The sequence below is a fragment of the Notamacropus eugenii genome, chromosome 2 (genome assembly GCF_028372415.1).
Source record: "Notamacropus eugenii isolate mMacEug1 chromosome 2, mMacEug1.pri_v2, whole genome shotgun sequence".
Lineage (NCBI taxonomy): Eukaryota > Metazoa > Chordata > Mammalia > Diprotodontia > Macropodidae > Notamacropus > Notamacropus eugenii.
In genome coordinates this window covers 503,674,758-503,701,577 of record NC_092873.1, presented here as the reverse complement: position 1 = coordinate 503,701,577, position 26,820 = coordinate 503,674,758, and the positions used below count along the sequence as shown (strand labels likewise).

At 38.9% G+C, this 26,820-nt stretch overlaps 1 protein-coding gene across 1 annotated transcript in view; it reads right to left on the bottom strand.

Moving 5' to 3' along the window:
• BTBD8 (BTB domain containing 8) overlaps positions 1 to 26,820 on the bottom strand; it is a 145,154-nt gene that overhangs the window by 39,740 nt on the left and 78,594 nt on the right. The window contains 2 exon segments of the mRNA XM_072649072.1: positions 25,474 to 25,576; positions 26,006 to 26,094. Of these exon segments, the coding sequence (XP_072505173.1) occupies positions 25,474 to 25,576; positions 26,006 to 26,094 (192 nt within the window).

The window sequence follows — 26,820 nt, the reverse complement described above, 5'->3', positions numbered from 1 at the left end:
TTTGTTTTAATTGTTCTATGCAACATGACTAATGTGAAAATGTGTTTAATAAGAATGAAAGTGTAGAACCCATATAAGATTGCAAGCCATCTTGGGGAGGGAGATAGGGGGAGAAAATTTAAGACTTATAGATGTGATTGTTAAAAATTGTAAACAAATAAATTAATTAAATTTTTAAAAAAAGATACAAAGGAAAATTTCATATGAAGTTACTATAGAATGTACCAAAATACTTAAGAGTTTGCCTTCCAAGATACAAACAAGAACTATACAAATACAGCTACAAACAACTGTTTACTGAAATAAAGACCTAAATAATTGGAAAAATATTATTTGGTCATGTGTAGGATGAGCCAATATGATAAACGTTACAATACTATTTTAATTTGCTTATTCAATGTCATACTAATGAAACTGCCAAAGGAATACTTTATAGGACTAGAAAAAAACAGCAAAAATGGAGAAAAAATGGTCAAGAACCTCAAAAGGAATAAGGAAAAGAAATGGGAACAAAGGAGGCTAGTAGCACCAGATCTCAAATTATACTACAAAGCAGTTAATGTTAAAACAATTTAGTACTGCTTAAAAATAGATCAATTGATCAGTAGAACAGTTTATATACAAAACATACAGAAGCACATGTATCTAATACCAGCAACAAAGATAAAGACTAAATATTCTACAGAAACTGTTGGGGAAATCGAACAGCTGTATGGAAGAAATTAGGTTTAAACCAACACCTTGCACTTTATACAAAGATAAACTCCAAATGAATATAGTGGTTAGATTTTTTTTAAAAAAACAAAAGGTCAAATTATAAATAAATTGGAGAAATGTGGAAAAAACTACCTAATAGATCTACAGAGAGGAGAAAAGGTTATGACCAAACGAGATTAAGAGGACCACAAATGATAAAATGTTATCTATAAAATTAAAAAGGTTTTGCTCAAGTAAATCTTATAAAGCTAAGATCAGAAGGGAAACAATTAACTGGGGAAAATCTTTTTAACAAGTTTCTCTGATAAAAGTGTCACTTCCAAGACATATAAGGAATTGATTCAGATATGAACAGGCAGTTTTCAAAAGATGAAACCCAAGCTATCTATAGTCATATTTTAAAAATGCCCCAAATCACTACTAATTAAAGAAATGAAAATCAGGCAATTCTAAGATTCCAACACATCCCTATCAGAGTAACAAAAATGAAGAAAAGAAGGAAAATTATAAATGTTGAAGGAACTATGGGAAAACAGGTATATTAGTGCACTGTTGGTGGACCTGCGAATGAAACCATTCTGGAAAGTAAACTGGAATTATACACAAAAAGTTACTAAATAGTGCGTTCTTTTATCTGGCTATACCACTGCTGTGTCTATACCTAAAAGAGACCAAATAAAGAGGAGGACACTATACATGTAAAAATATTTATAGCAGCTCTTCCTGTGGTGGAAAAAACCTGAAAAGTCAGTTGATACCTGGCAACTGAGAAGTCAAATATAAAATGCTCTGTTTGTCTTTCAAAACCCTTCAGAACCTAGCCCCTTCCTACCTTTTTAGTCTTTTCATACTTTATTCTCTCCTCCATTTTCTCTTATACTAGCTAAAATTCAACAAAGGGCAGACTGAGCAATTCTTCAAGTGATATCCTTTATTAGCAGAGGATCATGACTGTTTTTGTGCCATGGACTCCTTTGGCAGGCAACCTTATGAAGCCTATGGACCCCTTTTCAGAATGATATTTTTAAATGCATTAAAAATACATAAGATTATAAATGAAACCAATTATATAGAAAGAGATATCAAAATATTTTTTTTAGAAGTTCACAAAGCCCAGTTTAAAAACCTGGGCTTTAAAGGGAATAATAAAAGAATTAGGTGTTGGTGCTGGCATGAGAAAATCTGACTAAGCCAAGAGTCAGAGGATATGTAGGACTATAAAGCAAAATACTCTGAAATGAAAAGGAGGTGAATCCCCTTAAAGAGGTGGTGGTGGTGATTAGTACATTACTAAACTAGAGGTACTCAATCTCTCAAAACACAAATAATGGTTGAAGAAAGGACTTCAAAAAAACAGCAATTATTTACATGGTAGTCAGTGATAAAGTGATATGGGTAAGAGGGAACATTATGTTAGGCAGGCAAGCCAGACTCAAGGGGGACAGAGAGAAAATCTGGAGTCAAATGCCTGGAAAATTTGTTATTGGGGAGGTGTCTTTCTAATGACATGTAAGTTCTATTTTATAGATGCCGAAAGCCTTGTGTCAATTTAAAAAAGCTAAAATTATTGTGTTCAAAGAGTCCATTGGTTTAAGGAAAATTTGTGTCTTTATTTAGCAATGCCAAAGTGGTGGTTAATTTAGAGAGTTAGAAATTATTTCAGATTTCTGACTGTGAGGGAATAAATGCTGACTTACTCAATAAACAGTGGAGAAGGGAGGGGGATCAAGGAACCTTCATGAAATTCTACTAGGGAAAGGATTTTTTTAAAGAGGAAGAAACATTTGAATTTGAAATTAAATTGGTTATGTTGTTTGGAGATGAGATTATCAATGGTAAATTAGAACAGAGCTATTATATGGGTTATCACTAATAAGGAAATGAAGTCCCACCCATGAAAAGTGGTGAACGGTGATTGTTCTCTATGGTAGGTTTCTAGAAGTATCCATAAGAGAAAATCAGATTGGTAGACAGAAACTCAGAATCCTAGCTAATCCTCAAAAATAATTTGGAAACTTGCAAACAGAGTACGATATTTATGGGGAATGTTTTTTGGGGGCAATTAACAATTGTTACGTTTGGCTTTCATGTAGTGAAAAATTATTGTGCCACTTGTGAATAAGAATGAATACTACATGTAATCTGAATACCTGGAAAGGACTGCAACTATATCATCATTCTAGGCGTGGAGTTTGCAATAATATGAATTTACCTAAAGCAGAGACTTTTAACCTCTGTTTATGTCATCATCCCCTTTGGAAGTCTGGTGAAGTCTTACAGACCTCTTGTTAGAACAAATGTATATAACATATAGGATTTCAAAAGAATAGTTATCAAAATATTTTTTTTAAAAAGTTCACAGGGAGAGAGGACTCTGGGAAGATGGTGGAGGTCTCCGAATTTCCTTCACACAAAAAAGGCAGAATGTCATCTCAGAGTGAATGTAGAGCAGCAGAAATAAAAAATAGGGGGCAATTCTGAAATTCAAAATTTTGTGGAAGTGAATGTTGAAAACATTTGAAGTTGAAAATAAATAGAAGCCAGGATAAAGCAGTTGTCCTCCTAAGACAACTTTAGAAGATCCCAGGAAAGATGATCTTCAGGGGTAGAGTTTTGGCCTAAGTCAGGGATGGAGAACCTGCGGCCTTGTGGCCACATGTGGCCCTCTAGGTCATCAAGTGTGGCCCTTTGACTGAATCTAAACTTCACACAACAAATCCCCTTAATAAGAGGATTTGTTCTGTAAAACTTGAACTCAGTCAAAAGGCTGCACTTAAGGACCTAAAGGGCCACATGTGGCCTTGAGGCCACAGGTTCCCCACCCCTGGCCCTAAATAAAGTTCAAACACCTCTAGGTTGACTCTCTGGAATCAATAGGCCGTGGGGTAAGCTACCCCAGACTAAGGAACTTTCACCTCACTGACAGCGTGAGGCTCAGACAGCTAAATAGGAGAAGACTGAAGGATCTTCCACTGCTGAGGGATGCCAAGTGCAGTTATGCTGACCTGACACATTTTTAGGCTACCGTTGTAGGGGAGAAGGAGTTAGCATACACCTGGTGAGTAGCAGAGTAGTGGGGGCCTTGCTGGCTGTGGGAACTTGCTTGACAGCAGAGTCCCTGGTTTCAGTTCTAGGGCAGAGAGGATAGCTGCAGTTTGCAGCCACTGAAAGGGCCACAGAGAGCAAGATCATTTGTAGGACAGTTAGCTAGGGGGCTGGAGATATCTTAGAAAATAACAGTAAGAAGGACTTGATTACACTAATAACTGCTAAAAAACAAAACAAAACAAAAAATGAGTAAGCAGAGGAGAAAGAACCAACCACAAATAGTTACTGTGAGGCTAGAGAAGTTCTCCCAATGAGAAATGTCAACTAGTCCCAAGTCCAAAAAGTTTTTGGGAGAACTTTAAACAGACATTAAAAATCAAATAAGAAAGACAGGAAAAATTAGAAAAAAAATAAGATCAAAGGAAATTATGAAAAAGTCAACCAACTGGAAATAAAGAATCAAAAATTCAAGGAAGAAAATAATTCCTTGAAAACTATAATTGGGTAAGGGGAAGCTAAGGATGTTATAAGACACCAAGAAATAAAAAAACAAATCAAAAGAATGAAAAAAGTAGGAAAGAATGTGAAATTTCTCATCAGAAAAACAGCTTATCTGGAGAAAAGATCAAAGAGGGACAATGTAAGAATCGTAGGATTACCTGAAAGGTAAGATCAAAAGAAGAATCTTGATATGATATTATAAAAAATCATCAAGGAAAATTGCCCTGAAGTTCTAGAACAAGAAGGCAAAGCAGAAATAGACAAAATCTAGCAACCACCATCTGAAAGAGATTCCAGGAGGAAAACTTATAGGAATATCAGAATCAAGTTTTAAAACTCTAGGAGTTTTAAGGAGAAAATACTGCAAGCAACAAGAAAAAAATTTAAATATCATGGAGCTACAATAAGGATTACACAAGATCTAGAAGCTATTATGTTGAAGGACCTCAGGTCTGACTGTATTTCAGAGAGCAAAAGGGTTGGGATTATGACCAAGGCTAATTTACCCACAAATATTTAAGTGCAATCCTGAATGGGGAAAGAAATGGATATTTAATGAACTAAAAGATTTTCAGGTATTTGTGACAAAAACAGAAGAACTTAATGTATAATTCAACATATAAGACCCAGGAGAAATATAAGGTAAACATTAAAGACAAATGGTAAGGGATTCAATAAAATCAAATTGTTTACTTTTTATATGCAAAAATGTTATCAGTACTTTTATGAGTGTCACTGTTATTTGGGTAGTTCCAAAGAAAGGCTTGGGCAGAGCTGTGTACGATGAGGTGAGTCTAAAAAAATGAAACTGGGGGCGGAGCCAAGATGGCGGAGTAGAAATACACAAAAATGCAGGCTCTCCCCACACAGCCCATAAAATACCTGTAGAGAGGGACCCTCAACAAATTTTGGAGCAGCAGAAGTGGAGAACAACAGAGCAGAGGAGATGTCCAGCCCAGGGTGACCTGAAAGGCCCATGGGAAATGTCTGTTGTCTGTTGCACCAGACACGGAGTGGAGCCCAGGCTTGGCCCCGCTGCACGGGAACAGCCCTCAGGGGTAGAATCTCCAGTCGTGGAATCCCCAGTCCCAGTAGCAGCAGGTTCTCAGATCCCTCAACCCACAGGTGCCAAAGGTCAGTGACGGGGTTTTTTTAGCTGGCCAGAAAGGGAGAAGGGCCTTCCCACAGCTCTGGCCTCAGGCAGCAGCCTGCAGAGGTCACCTCTGGCAGGCAGCAGCAGTTCTCACGGCAGCCCCTACAGCAGCCCTCGACCACTGTTGGATTGTAAAAACCCCTGGGGGCACTGAGGAGCTGATTCTTGCCTCCACCCTGCGTAGAGGCCCAGAGCTCGCACTGAATGGTGGCCCTGCCCCCACAGCTTGACTGAATCCCACCCCTCCAGTGCTGGCTTGGGAACTGGAGGTCAGGTGGCTGTGGAGAGGAAACACTGCTAAGATTCTGGGCACAAATATCCCTCCCTGCGCCCAGACCAGTACACGCTTGATTGTGCCACCTTGGAGGAACTAAGATTTTACAGATTTCCAGAGTATACCCTACTCTTGACAAAGGACCCAAAAGTCAAGTAACTGGTTGGGAAAATGCCAAAAAAAGGGAAAAAAAATAAGACCATAGAAGGTTACTTTCTTGGTGAACACATATCTCCTCCCATCCTTTTAGATGAGGAAGAACAATGCCTACCATCAGGGAAAGACATAAAAGTCAAGGCTTCTGTATCCCAAACATCAAAAATAAATATTCAATGGCCTCAGGCCATGGAAGAGCTCAAAAAGGATTTTGAAAATCAAGTAAGAGAGGTGGAGGAAAAACTGGGAAGAGAAATGAGAGAGATACAAGAAAAGCATGAAAAGTGGGTCAACACCTTGCTAAAGGAGACCCAAAAAAATGCTGAAGAAAATAACACCTTGAAAAATAGGTTAACTCAACTGGCAAAAGAGGTTCAAAAAGCCAATGAGGAGAAGAATGCTTTCAAAAGCAGAATTAGCCAAATGGAAAAGGAGGTCCAAAAGCTCACTGAAGAAAATAGTTCTTTAATAATTAGAATGGAGCAGATGAAAACTAGTGACTTTATAAGAAACCAAGAAATTACAAAACAAAACCAAAACAATGAAAATATAGGAGAGAGTGTGAAATATCTCACTGGAAAAACAACTGACCTGGAAAATAGATCCAGGAGAGACAATTTAAAAATTATGGGACTACTTGAAAGCCATGATCAAAAAAAGAGTCTAGACATCATCTTTCATGAAATTATCAAGGAAAACTGCCTGGATATTCTAGAACCAGGAGGCAAAGTAAATATTGAAAGAATCCACCAATCACCACCAGAAAGAGATCCAAAAAGAGAAACTCCTAGGAACACTGTGGCCAAATTCCAGAGTTCCCTGGTCAAGAAAATACTGCAAACAGCTAGAAAGAAACAATTCAAGTATTGTGGAAATACAATCAGGATAACACAAGATCTAGCAGCTTCTACATTAAGGGATCAAAGGGCGTGGAATATGATATAAGTCAAAGGAACTAGGACTAAAACTAAGAATCACCTACCCAGCAAAACTGCGTATAATATATTATCTTTAGGGGAAAAAATGGTCTTTCAATGAAATAGAGGACTTTCAAACATTCTTGATGAAATGACTAGAGCTGAAAAGAAAATTTGACCTTCAAACACAAGAATCAAGAGAAGCATGAAAAGGTAAACAGCAAAGAGAAATCATAAGGAACTTACTAAAGTTGAACTATTTACATTCCTACATGGAAAGACAATATCTGGGTAGTTGGTGAGATTACACAAACACACACACACACACAGAAAGCACAGGGTGAGTTGAAAAGGATGGGATCATATCTTAAAAAAATGAAATTAAAGGTGAGAGAAAAATATATTGGGAGGAGAAAGGGAGAAATGGAATGGGGCAAATTATCTCTTATAAAAGAGGCAAGTAAAAGACTTTTCAGTGGAGGGGAAAAGAGGGGAGGTGAGAGAAAAACATGAAGCTTACTCTCATCACATCTGACTAAAGGAAGGAATAAAATGCACACTCATTTTTGTATGAAAACCTATCTTACAATACAGGAAAGTGGGGGAGAAGGGGATAAGCAGGGTTGGGGGGGATGATGGAAGGAAGGGCAGTGCGAGGAGGGAGCAATTTAAAGTCAACACTCTTGGGGGAGGGACAGGATCAAAAGAGAGAATAGAAGTAACGGGGGGCAGGATAGGATGGAGGGAAATATAGTTAGTCTTACACAACATGACTATTATGGAAGTCATTTGCAAAACTACACAGATATGGCCTATCTTGAATTGCTTGCCTTCCCAAAGGGAATGGGTGGGGAGGGAGGGATGAAGAGAAGTTGGAACTCAAAGTTTTAGGAACAACTGTTGAGTATTGTTCTTGCAACTAGGAAATAAGAAATACAGGTAATGGTGTATAGAAAGTTATCTTGCCCTACAGGAGAAAAGAGAAGATGGGGATAAGAGAAGGGAGGGATGCTAGAAGAGAGGGCAGATTGGTGATAGGGGCAATTAGAATGATTGGCATTTTGGGGTGGGGGGAGGGGAGAAATGGGGAGAAAATTTGGAACCCAAAATTTTGTGGAAATGAATGTTAAAAGTTAAATAAATAAATTTAAAAAAGAAAAAAAAATACCTTAAAAAATAAAAATAAAAATAAAAAAATGAAACTGTGTAGGGAGAGATAAAAAGGAGTAATTATCTCATACAAATGAGGCATTAAAGGAAGAACTGATACAGAAGAAGCAAGTGAGGAGGTGGGCGGGTAATGTTGGAACCTTACTCTCATGAATAAAATAAGAAATTTATGAATAAAGACAGAAGTAAAGAAATAAAAAGTTCACAAACCCCAGTTTAATAACCCCTGAGCTACAAAATCAATACATTTTGATAGTACTTATAATCTTTTTCAAAGACCCAGATCCCATGAAGAATATATGAACTTAAATTTAAAAAGGAAAAGATGCTTTAAAAATTATCACATCCTTGCTTATAATACTTATATATACTGTATAAGTATATTATATATACTTATATATAATACATGTTCACTTTTTGTAACTGGAGTTTCTGCAAGTACTACAATTGTGTGTAAGCAATATCCATACAGAGAAAGGAGGTTAATGTGTCATGATCTATAAATATGAGGCATATGTATAGTCTTACATGAAAAAGGAGTGGCGCTGATGCTCAAAAATAAGAAAAGAGAAGGGTTGGAGAGAGTGAAGAGGAATTTCCAACTGTGGTCTTGGTAAATATATTGGGGAATACTCAAAAGGACCATACCTGTGACTAGTCATTATTCTGGTACTGACTCTGGGATGGTGCTGGAAAGACATGGGATGGAGCACAAGCAGTCTTATTTATTCCTTACTGTTTGTTTTAGTGATGGTCACTGCTATCATCTTATAATACTCTTCCATGACACCATGGCACTCTCAGGCTGGAGAAACTGGGGGCTGAATAGAGTGCTGGGGCAAAATGATAGCTTCCATGAACTCTGCCTCCCATATCAAAAGGAAAAAAAATTGGGGAATGGGCAAAAATTTTTCCATCAATGCCAAATTTTACCTGAGGTTACCTTCCTCTAGGAAATTTAGACCGAAATTCTTTTCTCCAAACTAAAGATGTCATTGATTTATTCTCAGTAATTAATTCAGTCTATTGTTTTAATACTAATTGCTTTTATCTCACTTTGTAACATGTCCAATTTTTCTCCCCATCACTCCTCTCCCCCTGCTTCCTAATGTCTTGCATTCTGATTACTCCTTCCCTCAATGTACCCTCTCCTCTATCACACCCCATCCCTCTCCTATCCCCATCTTCTCTCTTTTCTTACAGGGCAAGATAAATTTCCATACCCCTATCCCTGTAGTTCTTATTTCCCGATTACATGCAATAAAAATTCTCAACATTCATTTCTAATACTTTGAATTCCAACTTCTCTCCCTCCTCCCTCCCTCCCCAGCCCTACTGAGAAGGCAAGCAATTCAATACAGACTAAATATGTGGTGTTTTGCAAAAGACTTCCATAATAATCATGTTGTGTAATACTAATTATATTGCTCTTTGACCTACCCTATCCCCCCTTATTTTCCTCCCTACAACTGACCTTGTCCCTTCTCGAAAGTGTTAATTTCTACTGACTCCTTTCTCCCATTTGCCCTCCCTCCTAACATTCCCCTCGCTCCACTTGTCACCTCCTCTCCTACTTTCCTGTGGTGTATATAAATTTTCATATCAAATTTAGTGAGCATGTTATTCCCTCCTTCAGCCACATGTGGGGACAGTAGCTTTATTTTTCCCCCTCTCCCCTTCTCCCTTATCTCCTCCATTGAATAAGATTTTTCTTATCTCTTTTATGAGTTACAGTCTGCCCCATTCCATTACTCCCTTTCTCTTCCCGAAATTTTCCTCCTTCACCCCTTAATTTTTATTTTATTTTGTGTGTGTGTGTATGTGTGTGTGTGTATATCATCTTTTCTGATATAACACACCCTGTACTCTCTGTCTCTGCGTATGTGTGTGTGTGTGCATGTATGTATCTCTCCAACTACTCAATTACTGAGAAAAGATTCAAGAGTTAAAAATATTTTCTTTTCATGTAGTAATGTAAACAGTTCAGCTTTAGAGAGTCTTTTATGATTTTTCTTTGATATCTGTCTTTCTCATAAAGTCCTTAGCGTCCATCTGTACCATTCCAGTTTTGAAAGATCTATTTTCTTCATTGAGCTTTTGAATCTCCTTTTCCATTTGGCTAATTCTGTTTTTGAAAGCATTCTTCTCCTCATTGGCCTTTTGAACCTCTTTTGTCAATTGAGTTAGGCTAGTTTTCAAGGTGTTAATTTCTTCAACATTTTTTTGGTTCTCCTTTAGCAGGGAGCTGATCTGCTTTTCATGCTTCTCTTTCATCCCTCTCATTTCTCTTCCCAGTTTTTCCTCCACCTCTCTAACTTGATTTTCAAAATTCTTTTTGAGCTCTTCCATGGCCTGAGCCCATTGGGTGGGCTGGGACACAGAATCCTTGATTTCTGTGTCTTTGCCTGATGGTAAGCATTGTTCTTCCTCATCAGAAAGGAAGGGAGGAAGTGTCTTTTCTCCGAGAAAGTACCCTTCAATAGTTTTATTTCTTTTCCCTTTTCTTGGCATTCTCCCCAGCCAGTGGCTTGACCTCTGAATATTCTCCTCACACCCACCTCGCCTCCTGGTCCTCCCAGCCAGCGTTTGGGGACTGATATTCAAATGCTGCTTCCCGCCTTAGGGCTTTTGGCGGGGGCAGGGCTGCTGTTCAGTGTGAGAATTAAGTTCAGATGGTCAGGTTGGGGCAGGGCTGCCTCTCAGGCTCAGTTCCCTCAGGGGGTTTATGCACAGACCTTCCACAATGGATCCAGGCTCCCGCCCGCTTGGGGAGCCCCTGTCTGCAGCCACCTCTCAGCTTCTATCTCCCGGGGGGGGCCCGAGCCATGGGGGCACCCCACTCCCCTCTCGACCTGCCAAAGAGACTCTCTCACCGACGGTCCTCACCTGTGGGTGGAGGGGCTTGTGCTGCCACTGGAGATCCCGTCTCTGAAGCCTGCTCGGATCTGTACCTCTCGGAGCCGAGGCCGCCGCAGGTCTGGGCTGGGCTCCGCATCTGCAGCGCAACGGACCTTTTGCAAGAGGTTTGCAGTTCCCTCTGTGGGTGGAGGGACCCGCGTGGCCGCGGGAGATCCCATCCCCGTAGCCCACTCGGATCTTTTCCTCACGGTGTCGCGGCCGCTGCAGGGCTGCACTCAGCTCCCAGTCCCGGCGCCCAGTACACAGCGCGAAGGACCCCCCGCGAGAGGTTTGCAGGTCTCTCCGGAACAGAAATCTCCCTCGCTCCAATATTCCGTGGCCTCTGGGTGCAGAATTCGCCGTAAGTTACTCCCCTGTAGCCGTTGTGTGGGTTGTGGGTTCGGAGCTATGTGTATGTGCGTCTTTCTACTCTGCCATCTTGGCTCCGCCCCCTGATTTTTCTTTTTATGCTTCTCTTGATTCTTGTTTTGGGAAGTCAAATTTTTAAATACAGATCTGGTCTTTTCCTCAACATGAATTCTTGAAAGCCATCTGTATCACTGAATGACCATTTTTTCCCTTGAAGTATTATATTCAGATTTTCTGGGTAGGTGATTCTTGGTTTCAATCCCAGTTCCTTTAACTTCTGAAATATTACACTCCATGTCCTTCGATCCCTTAATCTTGAAGCTGCCAGATCCTGTGTTATCCTGATTGTATTTCCACGGTATTCAAATTGTTTCTTTCAAGTTGCTTGCAATATTTTCTCCTTGATCTGGGAACTCTGAAATTTGGCCACAATATTCCTAGGAATTTCTCTGTTTGGGTTTCTTTCAGGAGGTGAATGATGAATTCTTTCAATATCCATTTTGCCCTCTGATTCTATAACATCAGGGTAGTTTTCCTTGATAATTTCATGGAAGATAATGTCTAAGCTCTTTTTTGATCATGGCTTTCAGATAGTTCAATAATTTTTAAATTATTTCTCCTGGATCTATTTTCCAGCTCAGTTGTTTTTCCAACGAGTTGTTTCACATTATCTTCTAGTTTTTCAAATTTTTGGTTTTGTTTACTAACTTCTTGGTTTAACTCAAAGTCATTCGTTTCCCTGAACTCAATTCTCTCTTTCAATAAATTATTTTGTTTAGTGAGCTTTTGAACCTTCTCCTCCATTTGGCTAATTTTGCTTTTTAAAACCTCCTTCTCCTCGTTGGCTTTTTGGACCTCTTTTTCCAATTGAGTTAGCCTCTTTTTAAAGCTGTTATTTTCCTCAGCATTCTTTTGGTTCTCCTTTAGTAAGCTGCTAACTTGTTTTTTAAGGTCTTCTATTGCCTGAGACCAGTTTAAGTTCCCTTTGGAGGCAAGGGCCTTGACTTCCTCTGACAGTATGCGTTGTTCTTCCTCATCTGAAAGGATGGGGGGAGACACCTGTTTCCCAAGAAAGTAACCTTCTATGGTCTCATTTTTTTTCCCTTTTTGGGGCATTTTCTCAGCCAGTTACTTGACTTCTTAGTTTCCTCTCCACAACCATCTTGCCTCCAGTTCCACGAAGCCAGCACTTGAGGGCTGAAATTCAAATAAGCTGCTCCCAAGCCTTAGGGGTTTTTGGCAGGGGCAGGGCTGCTATTCAGTGTGAGATTAAGTTCAGCTGCTCTGGTGGGGGTAGGGACACCACACGGGGCTCGGTTCCCTCAGGGGGTTTACAAGGAGACCTTCAATAATGGATGTGGGCTACTGCCTGCTTTGGGAGCCCATCTACTGCTGCCTCTACTGCTGCCTCCTGAGGAGACCTGAGTTATGGGGACACCCCGCTCCCCTCTCAGCCAGCTGAGAAGAGTGTCTCACTGATCTTTGGAGCCTGTGGGTTGAGGGACCTGTGCTGCCAGTGGAGATTCCATCCCTGAAGCCTGCTCGGATTTGCTCCTCTCGGTGCCACATGACCAAAGCAGGGCTGGGCTCTGCTCTGGGTCCAGTGCCCATCAGACCTTACTCATCGGTTTTTCAGGTCTCTCTGGAACAGAAACCTCCTCCACTCCATTGTTCTGTGGCTTTTGCTGCTCTAAAATTTGTTGAGAGTTCTTTACAGGTATTTTATGGGTTGTGGGGTAAGAGCTAAGCGTATGTACTTCTTTCTACTCCGCCACCTTGGCTCCTCTGCAAAAATTTTTAAAAAGCATGTAGACAAATTGTATGAGCTACAACAGTTGAAAAACAATTTAACCCAACATTCAAAATAAGATTAGAAGATTAAAAGAGATAAAATCCAGCAGCAATGTGTAAATCTGTTCCTTTTATGGAGTTTTACAGCGCTCAGCCCACATCCTCCCTCTTTCTAAAGTAAAAACCTGGAACAGATAAGTGGCTTTTTATATAATAATTATTTGATCCGCAAACTAACTAATGCAGAAAAAACTCACTGGGACTAGGAGGCAGCGACTGATACCTAGTTAAGTGAGAAAGGGAGAAGGAAAAACTGAGCCTAATGTTAACGGCAGGTAACCAGACTTGGATTGGAGGTTTAAAGTAAAGTGTAAGAATCCAACAGAAACAGCAATCACAGCACAGCTAACACTCCAAGAATGAATCAATGAGTGAATAGAAGACTTACAAACACCTCTTACACGCTTGGCGCTGAGACACAAATACAAGAGACAACTCCCACCCTCAAGGAACTTACATTCTAACAGGAGGAAACAACACACATAGAGAGGCAGTGGCCAGGGAAAGGAGCTTTGCTTGAATCGCACAAGAACGGTAAGTGGAGCCACAGAAGCTCTTGGCAGAAGCAATGGCAGTACTGGTTTCGTTACTATTGCCAGAGCAGGTGGTAAAAAACAGCTGGTGGGGTGGGAGTTGATGGAGAGAGGCACAGTGTTACATGAATGTATGTCCAGTGCGGAGGGCACACAGGATGGATGGATGTGAAGTCTTGTTTGGGGCCATCAAGATGAAGTGGACTCAATCACCTGTCAATATAACTCAGGCCCAGAAAGGAGTTCCAAAGCAGAATGGATTTATACCCATGAAAAGATGCAGAGTCTCTGGAGTGGCGGTGCAGTGTTCCAGGTACTGGGGGATGAGTGGACAAGAGAGGTACAGACAGCAACACACGCCCAGGGTAGATAGATAGCCACTAGACAGTCATGAGAATGAAACCGTTCTGGTTGTGATAGTGGTCATAGGCATCAAGGAAGATTTTATAATTGGTGGGTTCAAGTGGTATAGGGAGCAACAGTACTAGGAAAGCAATAAGTGTATTTGGCATAAGTTTGTGACCATGGACAGTGCTTGGAACAATAAGTGAGAGATAAGGTTGAGCTTGAATGGCCAGGGAAGGCTTCCTGAAGGAGCTGGGAATCAAGCCATGAGGCAAGGCTTCAAATTCTATTCAGAGACTCACACTTTTTGGAACAGGTGGGCTTGGGCTGAAGAAGGGCCAGAATTCTCTGTCTCCAGTACAGGCAAGAGAACAGAGCATTTTATGACACAAATTTCAAGGGGATTGCCAGAAAGCAAAGAACAAATTCTGTTCAAGGGGTTCTTTGATGAGGATGTCCCAGGTTTAAATCAAAAACAGTGATCAATAAATAAATACTAATCTGCTAAATGCCTACTAGATGCCAGCTATTGTGGGTAAGAATTCAAAAGTGAGACAAGTCCCTGGCCTCAAGGAAAAACACTCAATGTTTAAAAAAAAAAGAAAAAAACTTCCTTCTAGAAACAGGCAGCAATTTTAAGGAGTTTTGATATAATCTTCAGATTTTGCCTGCATATAAACATGTCATTTTGGCATTGTATAGAGTTGATAAGGTTATATTGATAAAGTATGTTTACCTCTTACCCAAGATAATGTCTTTTCCATATTGTCAACAGAGGGGCAGCATACCCTTCTGAGTTCCTAGTTCAATTAGTCAATAAGTCTCTATATGTAGTGTGAAATATGGGCTCAATATGGTGCCAAACACTTTCAGGATGAAAATAAATATTGATAAACCAGAGTCCTTTGCAGCAGATCAGGAGTAAAGCAAAGGTGTCCACTGTCACAACTCCTATTTGACAAAGTGCTAGAAATGTTAGTTATATCAATAAGAAAATGAATTTGAAGAAATAAGCATATGTAAAGAAATAAAATTATTACTTTTTTCAGATGATAAGACAATATACTTAAAAATTTGCAGAGAGTCAACTAAAAATTACTTGAAATAATAACTTCAAGGATGTGAAATAAATCCACACGTTTCTGTATTATATCAATAAAGACCAAGTAGGAAAAAAAAGAAAGATTCCATTTAAAATAACTACAGACCCCAAGGGACCACTGATAAGAAGAAAATGCCCATATACACAAAAATAGTTATAACAAAACATTTTGTGACAGCAAACACTTGTAAACAAAGTAGATGCCCACTGATTAAGAAATGGCTAAACAAACTGTGGCAGATCAACATAATGGACTATTACTGTACTGTCAGAAATTATGAATATGATGAATACAGAAAAGTATGTAAAAATCTACATGAACTGATACAGAGTCAATTAAGGGGAGCCAAGAAAATAATAGGTACAATGACTACAACAATGTCAATAGAAACAACTACAAAAAAGCTCAAAAGTGAATTCCACAAAATCATGAAGAACAATCATGGCTCCTAAAAAGGACACACCTGCACTGCATCCCTTGGCAGAAGGGAGAGGGCCACAGATGTACATGAAACACATTTTCAGACTTTTTAATGCTAATTTTTTTTCTTCTTTATCTTCAAAAAAATACCATGTTATATGGATGCCTCTCTGAAACAGAGAGAAGGAGAAATACTGGGGAAATTATGGTGATGTAAAAAAAAGACTAATAAAAACCTATTTTAAAAAATAAGAACAAAGTAATTAGAGAATACATATATATAAATACTTGGGAGTTTATGTAACAAGATATACATGAGAACTACATAAAAGCAACCACAAAAACTGTTTATAGAAGCAAAGACAGATACTAATATAATAATAAAAATATTAATTACTTGTGGGAAGACCAAGCCTATATAATAAAAATTATAATAAATTATAAAAAGAATTATACTCAACTTACTTATTCAATGCCATACTAAATGGTCAAAATACTGTTTTAAACAATTACAAAAGTAATAATAAAATTCATCTGGAGTCACAAAAGGTCAACAATTTCAAGGTAAATAATTAAAAAAAGTGGAAAGACAGGGAGTCTGACACTACCAGATCTCAAACTAAACTAAGAAGCAGTAATTATTAAAACAATTTGGTATTGATTAATAGAGAGAGATACCAATTAAATAAGGTACATAGCATCCAGAATCAAATGACCCTTGTACCATATGGTTTGACAAACCCAAACACCCCAGCTTTTGGGGTAAGACTCACCATCTGATTAAAACTACTGGGAAAACTGGATAGCAATATGGCAGAAATTAAGTTTAGATCACTTCATAACTTACACCAAGATAAATTCCAAATGGATACATAATCCAGCTATAAAAGGTCATCTCCCAAATTGGAAAAACAAGGAAGAAATTACTTTTCAGAGCTATGATTAAGAGAAAGAGTTCTGCCCAAACAAAGGAGAGAGTGTCACAGAACTTAGATAATTTTGGTTATATAAACTTAAAAAGTTTTTGCAGAAACAAATTCAATACAGCTAAGATTAGAAGGGAAAGTGTTAACTGGTGGAATTATTTTTCAGCAAATTTCTTTGATAAAGGTCTCAACTCCAATAAAAAAATCGCTTCAAATTTATAATAATAAGACCCACTTCCAAATTAGCAGGTGGTTGAAGAATATGAACAGGCAATTCTGAAGGGAAGAAAATCTAAGCTTAAGCCATACTTTAAAAAAATGATTCAAATCACTAATAATTAAAGAAATACCAGTTAAAGAAACTCTGAGGCTCTATTTCACATCCATCAGATTGGCAAAGATAACTAAAAGAAGTGACAAATGTTGCAGGGGCTATGGGAAAACAACTACATTGGGGGAACTGTCTAGATAGGTCTAAACATGAATAACAAACAATTTTAAATGATAGCCCAAAATATCACTAAACTATTGCATGTTCTCTGGAGTGATACCACCACTAGGCCTATCCATCAAAGAAATATATTTTTTATTTTTTTAAATTTATTTATTTAACTTTTAACATTCATTTTCACAAAATTATGGGTTCCAAATTTTCTCCCCATTTCTCCCCTCCCCCCTCCCCCAAATGCTGAGCATTCTAATTGCCCCTATCACCAATCTGCCCTCTCTTCTAACATCCCTCCCTTCCCTTGTCCCCATTTTCTCTTTTGTCCTGTAGGGCCAGATAACTTTCTATACCCCATTACCTGTATTTCTTATTTCCTAGTAGTAAGAACAATACTTGACAGTTGTTCCTAAAACTTTGAGTTCCAACTTCTCTTCATCCCTCCCTCCCCACCCATTCCTTTTGGGAAGCAAGCAATTCAATATAGGCCATATCTGTGTAGTTTTGCAAATGAGTTCCATAAGAGTCATGTTGTGTAAGACTAACTATATTTCCCTCCATCCTATCCTACCCCCCATTGCTTCTGTTCTCTCTTTGGATCCTGTCCCTCCCCAAAAGTGTTGACCTCAAATTGCTCCCTCCTCCCACTGCCCTCCCCTCCATCATCCCCCCTACCCCTCCTATCCCCTTCTCCCCCACTTTCCTGTGTTGTAAGATAGATTTTCATACAAAAATGATTGTGCATTTTATTCCTTCCTTTAGTCAAATGTGATGAGAGTAAGCTTCATGTTTTTCTCTCACCTCCCCTCTTTTTCCCTCCACTGAAAAGTCTTTTGCTTGCCCCTTTTATGAGATATAATTTGCCCCATTCCAATTCTCCCTTTCTCCTCCCAATATATTTCTCTCTCACTGCTTAATTTCATTTTTTTAAGATATGATCCCATCATATTCAGCTCACTCTGTGCTCTCTGAATGAGTGTATGAGTGTGTGTGTGTGTGTGTGTAATTCCACCAACTACCCAGATACTGAAAAGTTTCAAGAGTTACAAATATTGTCTTTCCATGTAGGAATGTAAACAGTTGACCTTTAGTGAAGTCCCTTATGACTTCTTTTTGCTGTTTACCTTTTCATGCTTCTCTTGATTCTTGTGTTTGAAGGTCAAATTTTCTTAATAATTTTTAAATTGTCTCTCCTGGATCTATTTTCCAGGTCAGTTGTTTTTCCAATGAGATATTTCACATTATCTTCCATTTTTTCATTCTTTTGGTTTTGTTTTGTGATTTCTTGGTTTCTTATAAAGTCATTAGCCTCCATCTGTTCTATTCTAATTTTTAAAGAACTATTTTCTTCAGTGAGCTTTTGGGCCTCCTTTTCCATTTGGCTAATTCTGCTTTTTAAAGCATTCTTCTCCTCACTGGCTTTTTGAACCTCTTTTGCCAATTGAGTTAGCCTATTTCTCAAGGTGTTATTTTCTTCAGCATTTTTTTGGGTCTCCTTTAGCAAGGTGTTGACCTGCTTTTCATGCTTTTCTTGCATCTGTCTCATTTCTCTTCCCAGTTTTTCCTCCACCTCTCTTACTTGATTTTCAAATCCTTTTTGAGCTCTTCCAAGGCCTGTGCCCACTGAATATTTATTTTGGGTGTTTGGGATACAGAAGCCTTGACTTTTATGTCTTTCCCTGATGGTAAGCATTGTTCTTCCTTATCTGAAAGGATGGGAGGAGATATCTGTTCACCAAGAAAGTAGCCTTCTACGGTCTTACTTTTTTCCCCTTTTTTTGGCATTTTCCCAACCAGTTACTTGACTTTTGGGTCCTTTGTCAAGAGCAGGGTATACTCTGGGAATCTGTGAGATCTCAGTTCCTCCAAGGTGGCACAATCAAGCATGTACTGGTCTGGACTCAGAGAGGGATTTGTGTGCCCAGAATCTTAGCAGATACCTCTCCACAGTTCCCAAGTCAGCACTGGGGGCTGATTTTCAGATAAGCTGGACAGGCAGGGCCGCCATTCAGTGTAAGACAAAGACCAGCTCTCCCAGGGCCTCCACCCAGGGCTGAGGTAAGACTCAGCTCTTCAATGCCCCCAGGGGTTTTTACGCTCCAGCAATGGAGCTTCTGTATGGGCTGCTGTGTAGGCTCTGTGGCTGCTGCCTGCTGTCAGAGCTATGGGAAAGCCCTTCTCCCTTCCAGGCCTGCTGATTAAACCCCGTCTCTGACCTTTGGTGCCTGTGGGCCGAGGGATCTGAGGACCCGCTACTGCAACTGGAGATTCCGCCCCCAAGGTGTCCTCCCCCCAGAGTGTCGTCGCTGCTTGGCCAAGGCTGGGCTGGGCTCCACGCTTGGCTCCACATCAGGTGCAACCGACGTTTCCGTGGGCCTTTCAGGTCACCATGGGCTGGAAATCTCCTCCACTTTGTTGTTTTCCACTTCTGCTGCTCCAATATTTGTTGAGGGTCCCTCTCTACAGGTATTTTATGGGCTGTCGGGAGGACCCTGCGTAAGTGTGTCTTGGCTCCGCCCCCAAAATATATTTTTTAAAAAAGAGAAAGCAGTCCTATTTGTACCAAAAAATTTATAGCCACTCCTTAGTAATGCTAAAGAACTGGAAACTCAGGAGTATTGGTGAAAAGCTGAATAATTTATCATACATGAATGGAACGGAACACTGGTGCTGTAAGACATGAATGTAAGACAAGAAGAAAGTGAGTTTCCGAGAGACCTGATGATGAACGAGGTGAGAACCAAGATTGTAAAAAAGCACAATTCTAAAAGACGGAACTGATCAACAGAATGATAGACCATGATTTTAGGGGAAGAATGATAAGAGATTATGAGATAGTGCAGAGAGAGTAGTGGTTTTTTAAAAAATGAGACAACAAAAATGATCTTTTCTTTCAAGGAGAATCTTGGGGTCATTAGAAGTATTGCACAACTTCCCAAATACAATCATGACCATTCTCTTTCTCTGATTTGATTTTGGGTCCAAGGTATATGAACTGATAAACCAGCTCTATGTTTTGCCCATCCAACTGTTCAACATAATTTGGATGACAGGACAGCATTTTTAAGATCATGGATTTAGAACTGAAAGAGACCTCAGAGATCACTCATTTGTTTTGTTTTGTTTTGTTTTTTCTGCATGAATTCTTGAACTGAAATCAGCATAGATGTCTCTAATGGTAAGGGAATTTGATACCCCATGTGACCTGCTTTGAGCTTTAGCCCAGCCCACAGCATGAGTCACATGGAGCTGAAGGTGGGAGGAGCTTGCTGATTGGGTGGAGCAGGAAGGATGCAGCAGGAAGAAAAAATGAGACAGAGTTGGGAGAGAGTGAGACAGCAGCTAGCATGAGTGAGAGAGGGTGGAATTTTGCCTAGAGGAGCTTGTTTGTGGGGAGGCATAACAGAGGGAAGGCAGTGCTCCCTTTATTGGTAATGGGTATGAACTTCATTGTTAATCATGGTAGATGGCTTTCTGGCATCTGAATAAATATTTTGAATCTATCTTTGAGGAAGAGAGTTTACATTTTGGGAAACTGGAAATATGCATGCATATCCCATAGCAGCTACTGTGGGTATTACATTGGCATTACAATGTCATTAAGAGGTTCTGCAATTTTTTACGGTTTAAAGTAATTAGTAAAACAAAATCAAGAAACAGCTGCATTTCAAAGACCTTACCATTTATAGGTAATTCCTCTTCCATTTTCATAGAAGAGTGGATGACCTTCATGACAGCAACTGTTAAGCAAGCAAATGGCTTCTATTTTGTCTTGGTTGTTATTATTAAAGGATCAACCAAAAAGAATCTGTCTCTCATGTATCTGCATGAAAGTATCTTGCAGGAAGACAGCATTTAAGGCAACATTTTGCTCTATAAATAAAATGTTTTTGTATAGATCAACAGCAATAAACATGGGGTACCTTGGGTTCTTGTAAAGATGTGGTGTAATGTAAGATATTGCTTGTGAACATCTCTGCTTCTTTTCCCTTTACGATTGTGACAAAGATATGGTTCATACTTGTGTAAAGAATTTTGCAGAAATGAGAAAGTAGCCCTAAGGGTTAGTACTTGTTGATATCTTCTCAAGTGCTCTTTTTTTGGTAGTACGATGTTTATAATTTAAAAAGTCATTCAGCATTCTTCTCTCTTTCACATAGCTTGAGAATTTGTCCTTCAATACCCTTAAAAATGTGTCCAATCTAATATGCAAATACATGTTAGATAAAGCACCTACTATGGGCAAGTAATTATGTTAGGCACTAAAAATACAAAGATAAGACAAAATACAGTTCCTTTCCTCAAAGAGCTTAGATTCATCTGGGAAAAATATATCATATATTCACTGTTCACTTAACTCTCTATCAGTTCATGAAAGTCTTCTCAAGTTTCTCTGAAACCATAATTTTCATCAACACAATAGTATTCAATCAGATTGAAAGACTACAACTTTCATCAAGAATGTTGAAAGTCCTCTGTTTCATTAAAGATTCTTTTTTTCTCCTGAAGTTTTGCTGGGTAAGCCAATCTTAGTTTTAAATCCACTGCCTCTGCCTTCTGGAACAGGAGTGAGGAACCTGTGGCTTTCTAGATCTTTGAATGCAGCCTTCTGACCAAGTCCAAGTTTTACAGAACAAATCCTTTTATTAAGGATGTTTGTTCTATGAAGTTTGGATTTGGTCAAAGGGCTGCATTTGAGGACCAAATGGCCACATGTGGTCTTAAGACTGCAGGTTCCCCCATCCCTGTTCTAGAACATCATATTTCAGGCTCTACACTCCTTTAAAGTGGTGGCTGCTAGCTCAAGTATGTTCCTCATAGTGGTTCCTCAGTACTTGAATTTCTTCTTTTTGGCTGCTTGATAGATCTAGATCTAGATATACACACATGTGTCTGTACGTGTGTGTGTGTGTGTGTGTGTGTATGTGTGTGTGTTTCATCTGGAAGCTCTGAATTCTGGCTATCATGTTCCTGAGAGTTTTCACTTAGAAATTTCTTTTAAGAGGTAATCAGAGAATTCTCCCCCTGTCTTTTGGGCACCCCACCCCCACCCCTATTAACACACACTTTGTTCTCTACTTCTAAGAAGTCTGTGCAGTTTTCTTTTAAGATTTCTTGAAATGACATGTAGATTCTTTTTTGGTTGTTATTATGGAGTTCAGGTTGTTCAATGATTCTTAAATTTTTTTTTCTCCTCAATTTTTTTCCTAGATCAGTTGTTTTTACTATGTGATATATTACATTTTCTTCTATTTTTTCAGCCTTTTGATTGTTTGATATTTCTTGCTGCATCACAGAGTCACTATCTTCAATTTGGTCCATCCTAATTTTCAGAAGTTTTTTGGTGTTTAGGCAAGGTTTTGTACCTCTTGAGCCAAGTCATAAATTTCTTTTCCAATCCTTTTTTCCATTGCTCTCATTTCTTTTCCAGTTTTTAAAAACCAGCACTCTCATTTCATTTATAAAAATTCTTAAAAGTCTTTTTAAAACTAGTGCTTCATCACTTCCAGGAACTCTAGTTACTCTGTACCCAAACTGCATTTTTCTTTGAGGCTTTCCTTGTAGATACTGTGTCATCACTCTCTTCTGGGTTTATGTCTTCATTGTCCCTGTCACCATAACTGCTTTTTATGGTGGGATTTATTTGTATTTGTTTAGTCTTCTAGACTACTTTCTGACTTCAGACAAAGTTAAAGCAAAGCTCTGGGAGTTTCTGGAGGGAAAACCTGGGACGGTCATATTGATGCTTTCCTGGTATGCTGAGTGTTATGTTACTTCAAGTTGACTTTAGGGATAACTTAGGCTGAGAACCTGCAAGCTTCCACTATGCTCAGAGTGGTCTAATATAGGGCAAAGTCTTACTACTGTTCCCATGTTTTGAGCTTAGCAAAATCCTGACCTGGGTTTGGGCCTGAGCAAAAGAAGATTGTTGTTGGACTGATACACTATCAGTCAGCTTAGGAAGATCTACTGGTTCAAAGGGACAAAACTACAGAATCCCCTTCTTCCTGGGATTCTTGCCTTGGTTTATTACTCTGCAAGCTTCAAATCAGGCTAAAAGCTGCAAATGAGGTTTCGTTCTGCTCTTAAAGTCTGAGCCACATAATTGCTGACTGATTCTGAACCTGCTCCCCTTTCAGTACAATGCTCAGGGCCTCTTATTACTTCTTAATCTGAAATGCCACCCTCCATCTGCCCTGGTTTTGAGACAAGAAATGAATAATTAATGACAAAGCTGCCAAGTGGCACCCATTCCCATCATGGCACTCTGGTATAAATGTGGAACAGTCTCCTGTCCAAGGGCCCTGGGTACCAGAGCACTCCATGTGACTTTTCCTGACCAGATCCCATCCCTAGTGTCTGAAGTGTCTGAAGTGTCTGAAGACCTATCTCACCTCTCTATTCAGACCTGGGCTGGAAAAATGAATCACTGCAACTTTTTCTTACACTTGCCATCAGGATTCAATCTGTATAGCAGAGGTTTATTTCTATTTTGTGTTTTGGGGGAAGGGGCTCATCGCACAGCTTCCTGCTCCTTCACCTTGCTCTCACTTTCTCTCAAAACCTTACCAAGAAGGACAGATAGAACATGCCAGAATTTGGGCTATGGAAGAATAGCCTTCAAGAACCCACGTTAGCTTCCTTCATTTGTTTTGTGAAGGGTACTTCATGTAAAACTATCTTTAAAAAAAATCAAACAAATTTCTTTAAAAAGTAAGATCACAGAATCACAGAATTTCAGTGATTAGAAGGTCCAACATAGGTCCAGAACCCAAATCCATGTACAATAAGTTCAATAACTGGTTTGTCTGAAGACCTCATGGGGAGATCCATTACACTTCTCAGTAGCTCTAAAGTTTTCAGACATCACACTTAAATGGACAGGTTTGTAGTTTTTATCCATGGCACCTAGGCCTGCTCTATGGCGGCAAGCAGAACAAGTCTGTTCCCATTTTGAAATGAGAACTCTTGAAATAGTCAAGTGTTATTGTGCTTCTCTCCCTACCTCTCCCCTCTTAAGTCTTCACTTTTCCATGTTAAATACCTCCAGTTTCTTCAATCTTAATATGGCAGTACTCCAAAGTTCTTTACCATCCTGTCTCCCAGTGGATCATGGATGCCTTCCAGCTTATAAATATCCTTCTTAAGATGCAGTGCCCCGATTGAACCTCAAAATTCCCTGGATGCTAGATCTCAATGCAAATCTAATTAGCCATGCCTCACCTGTGCTTTACCTTTGGGTGCTCTTCTTTTACTCTGAGTGTAAGATGGATCCTAATGGATCCCCGTTCAGTTTAATCTGATTCAATTCAGTCCAATATTCTAGAGATCTTTCCAAATACTGATTCCATCATCCACCCTCTTGGCCTCATGGCCTCTACAAGTTTTATAACTATGTCAATTAGTCCTTTATCCAAGTCACTGACAAAAATATGAAACAGCTTCATGCCAAGGACAGATCCCTGGGATATCTGAGGCCATTTTCTATTAAGGTCAATATGATACAAGACTCACAAAGTTTGCAATTTAGATAGAAGTTCTATCTGACATGAAGTCATCAAAAAAAGACTAAGTACAATGCAGGGGAAGTTCAGATGAGAGAGGTCAGGATAGGCGTGAGCAAAAGAGGGACATTGAAGAGATTCAGCATTTATTAGGTTGTTCCTGTGGACCAGACACTGGAGATATAAAAATGAAAACAAACCAAAGCCTGCCTTCAAAGACCTTCAGCTGTCCTGGGACAATACAACATGTTTACAGATAAGTAAATACAAGGTAAATTCAGAAGGACAAGAGGGGATCTGGTAAAGGTTTGCAAACAAGATGGCATTTGTGCTGAGCCTTAATTGTCACAAACTATGCAGAGGCATGCAATGAAAAGTCAGGATGAGGGAACAATAAGGGGGCTGGTTTTGTTTTGTTTTTTCCTGAAACAGAATGCAGGAAGGGAAGAAATATAAAATGTCATTGGCTGGAAGGAAAGGCTGGTACTAAAAATGCAAAAGATTTTCAATGTCAAGCTGAGAAGTTTTGTATTTTATCCTAGAAGATTTTTGAGAAGGGAAGTGACAGAATAGCTGAGGACTAAAACTTCACAGCTTTAGAAAGGTAACTCACAGAATATTCTTTTTTGAGTCAGTATTTCCATAAAAATCAGAATTCTCTGCAGGTCAGAATATAATAGAACTCATATAGATCTATTGACTAAAAATTAACATAAAGATCACTTGATATATTTTTGACTACTAATTAAAGCAGGCCTGCACAACATACATGGACTGTGGGCATACGTTGTACTGGACTGTTTTACATCTTCTACATTTTTCACTGGCTGCCCAAAATCCTTCCACAGGTTGCAAGTGGCCTTTGGGCTCAATGTTGTGCAGGCCTGCTCTAAGGTATCAAAAGTATATTAATAATACAAAAATACAGACATTATTTTAGCATATAATATTAACAGCAAATTCTTTCTTTTGTTAAAAAAAACTGCCTTAATTAACATATTTAAAAGACTAAATGACTTAACACTACCTCTAAAAAACTAAATAATCTCAATAATAAATTAAATAATAATTATTATAAATAAATTAATAATAATAAATAATAAATTAAATAATAGATTAAAAATCATTCAGGGTATACTTACTAAAGACTGAATCAACATAGTAAGGCAATTTTTCTGGATCTCAGGAGGTATATTTGCAAAGCTCCTCTCTGACCAACATCTAGCAAAATGCTTTACAATCCACCTGTTAGAAATTAAATTAAGAAGCATTAAAATAACCTACCACCTTTTAATGACATAAATAAAGTACAAATGGTTACAATATAACTAGATGAAATCATGGTAACACACTAATTCATTTCATGGTAGGATTAACGGAGCCACCTTTTGTAGAAGTGCAGTTTTCAGCCCAACACTGAGCTGAACCAATGTAAACAGAACTGAACACGTTAAACTACATTTAATAACTGTGGATAGATGTTAATCCTGTCTACCTTCAAAGTGAGAACTGAAATGGGGAATTAGCCCAATTATCCTAACTTGTGGCCATTAAATTCTAAAGCTATGCCTAGAAAAAATAACAGACATATCTGGAAGTACTATCAAACCAGGGAAGTGATCAAAACAGGGCTGCCACACTGACTACTTCAAAACAGTACTTCAGATCACTTACCTCATACAGTCATCATAGAGACTTTCCACTCCCACCGAATGAGCAATCATCAGGCACTCTAGGATAGCCTCCAATCTCCCAGGGACAGGCTACAGCACAAAAACAACAACCAAGCATTGTTCTTTGTCAGCTGAAAGAGGAACATGCCTTGATGACAGTAAGGACCAGCAAGCTAAAAAGCACATTTTTACAAAAGAATTAGGCACCATTTACACATCTATAAATTTATACGAACAAGTGGCCTCCAACAGTCTATTCTTTTAAAATCAAGACAAATAAGTTAGACAGTGCCTTTGGTTTTGCACAGAAGAGTATTTGACTCATTTAGATTCCAGAATTCCAGTTTTTTTCCTTGGCTTGTTGTCATCATTTTCTCCATACACATTTAGCCCTGTCACCTTTAAAGTCATGATGAATGGAAAGGCCACTGGACTGGAAGCAGAGGATGTGGGCTGCCATTCCCCACTTGTAAACGTGGATGAGGCACAACTTTCTGGGACTCCATTCATTTTTAAAATGAAACAAACAGAAGAGTAGATTTCTAAAATGCTTTACACACCTCTAAACTGAAGTGTTTATGATCATCATGCAACAAAACCAAATTATAGAAAGGAGGGCAAATGGGAGAAAGGAGTAACTAGAAATAAACACTTTTGGGAAGGGACAAGATTAAATGAGGGAACAAAAAAAATAAGGCGGGATAGGGCAGGATAGAGGGCAATATAGATAAGTATTACACAACATGATTATCGTGGAAGTCTTGCAAAACAACACATATTTAGTCTGTATTAAATTGCTTCCCTTCTCAGTGGGGA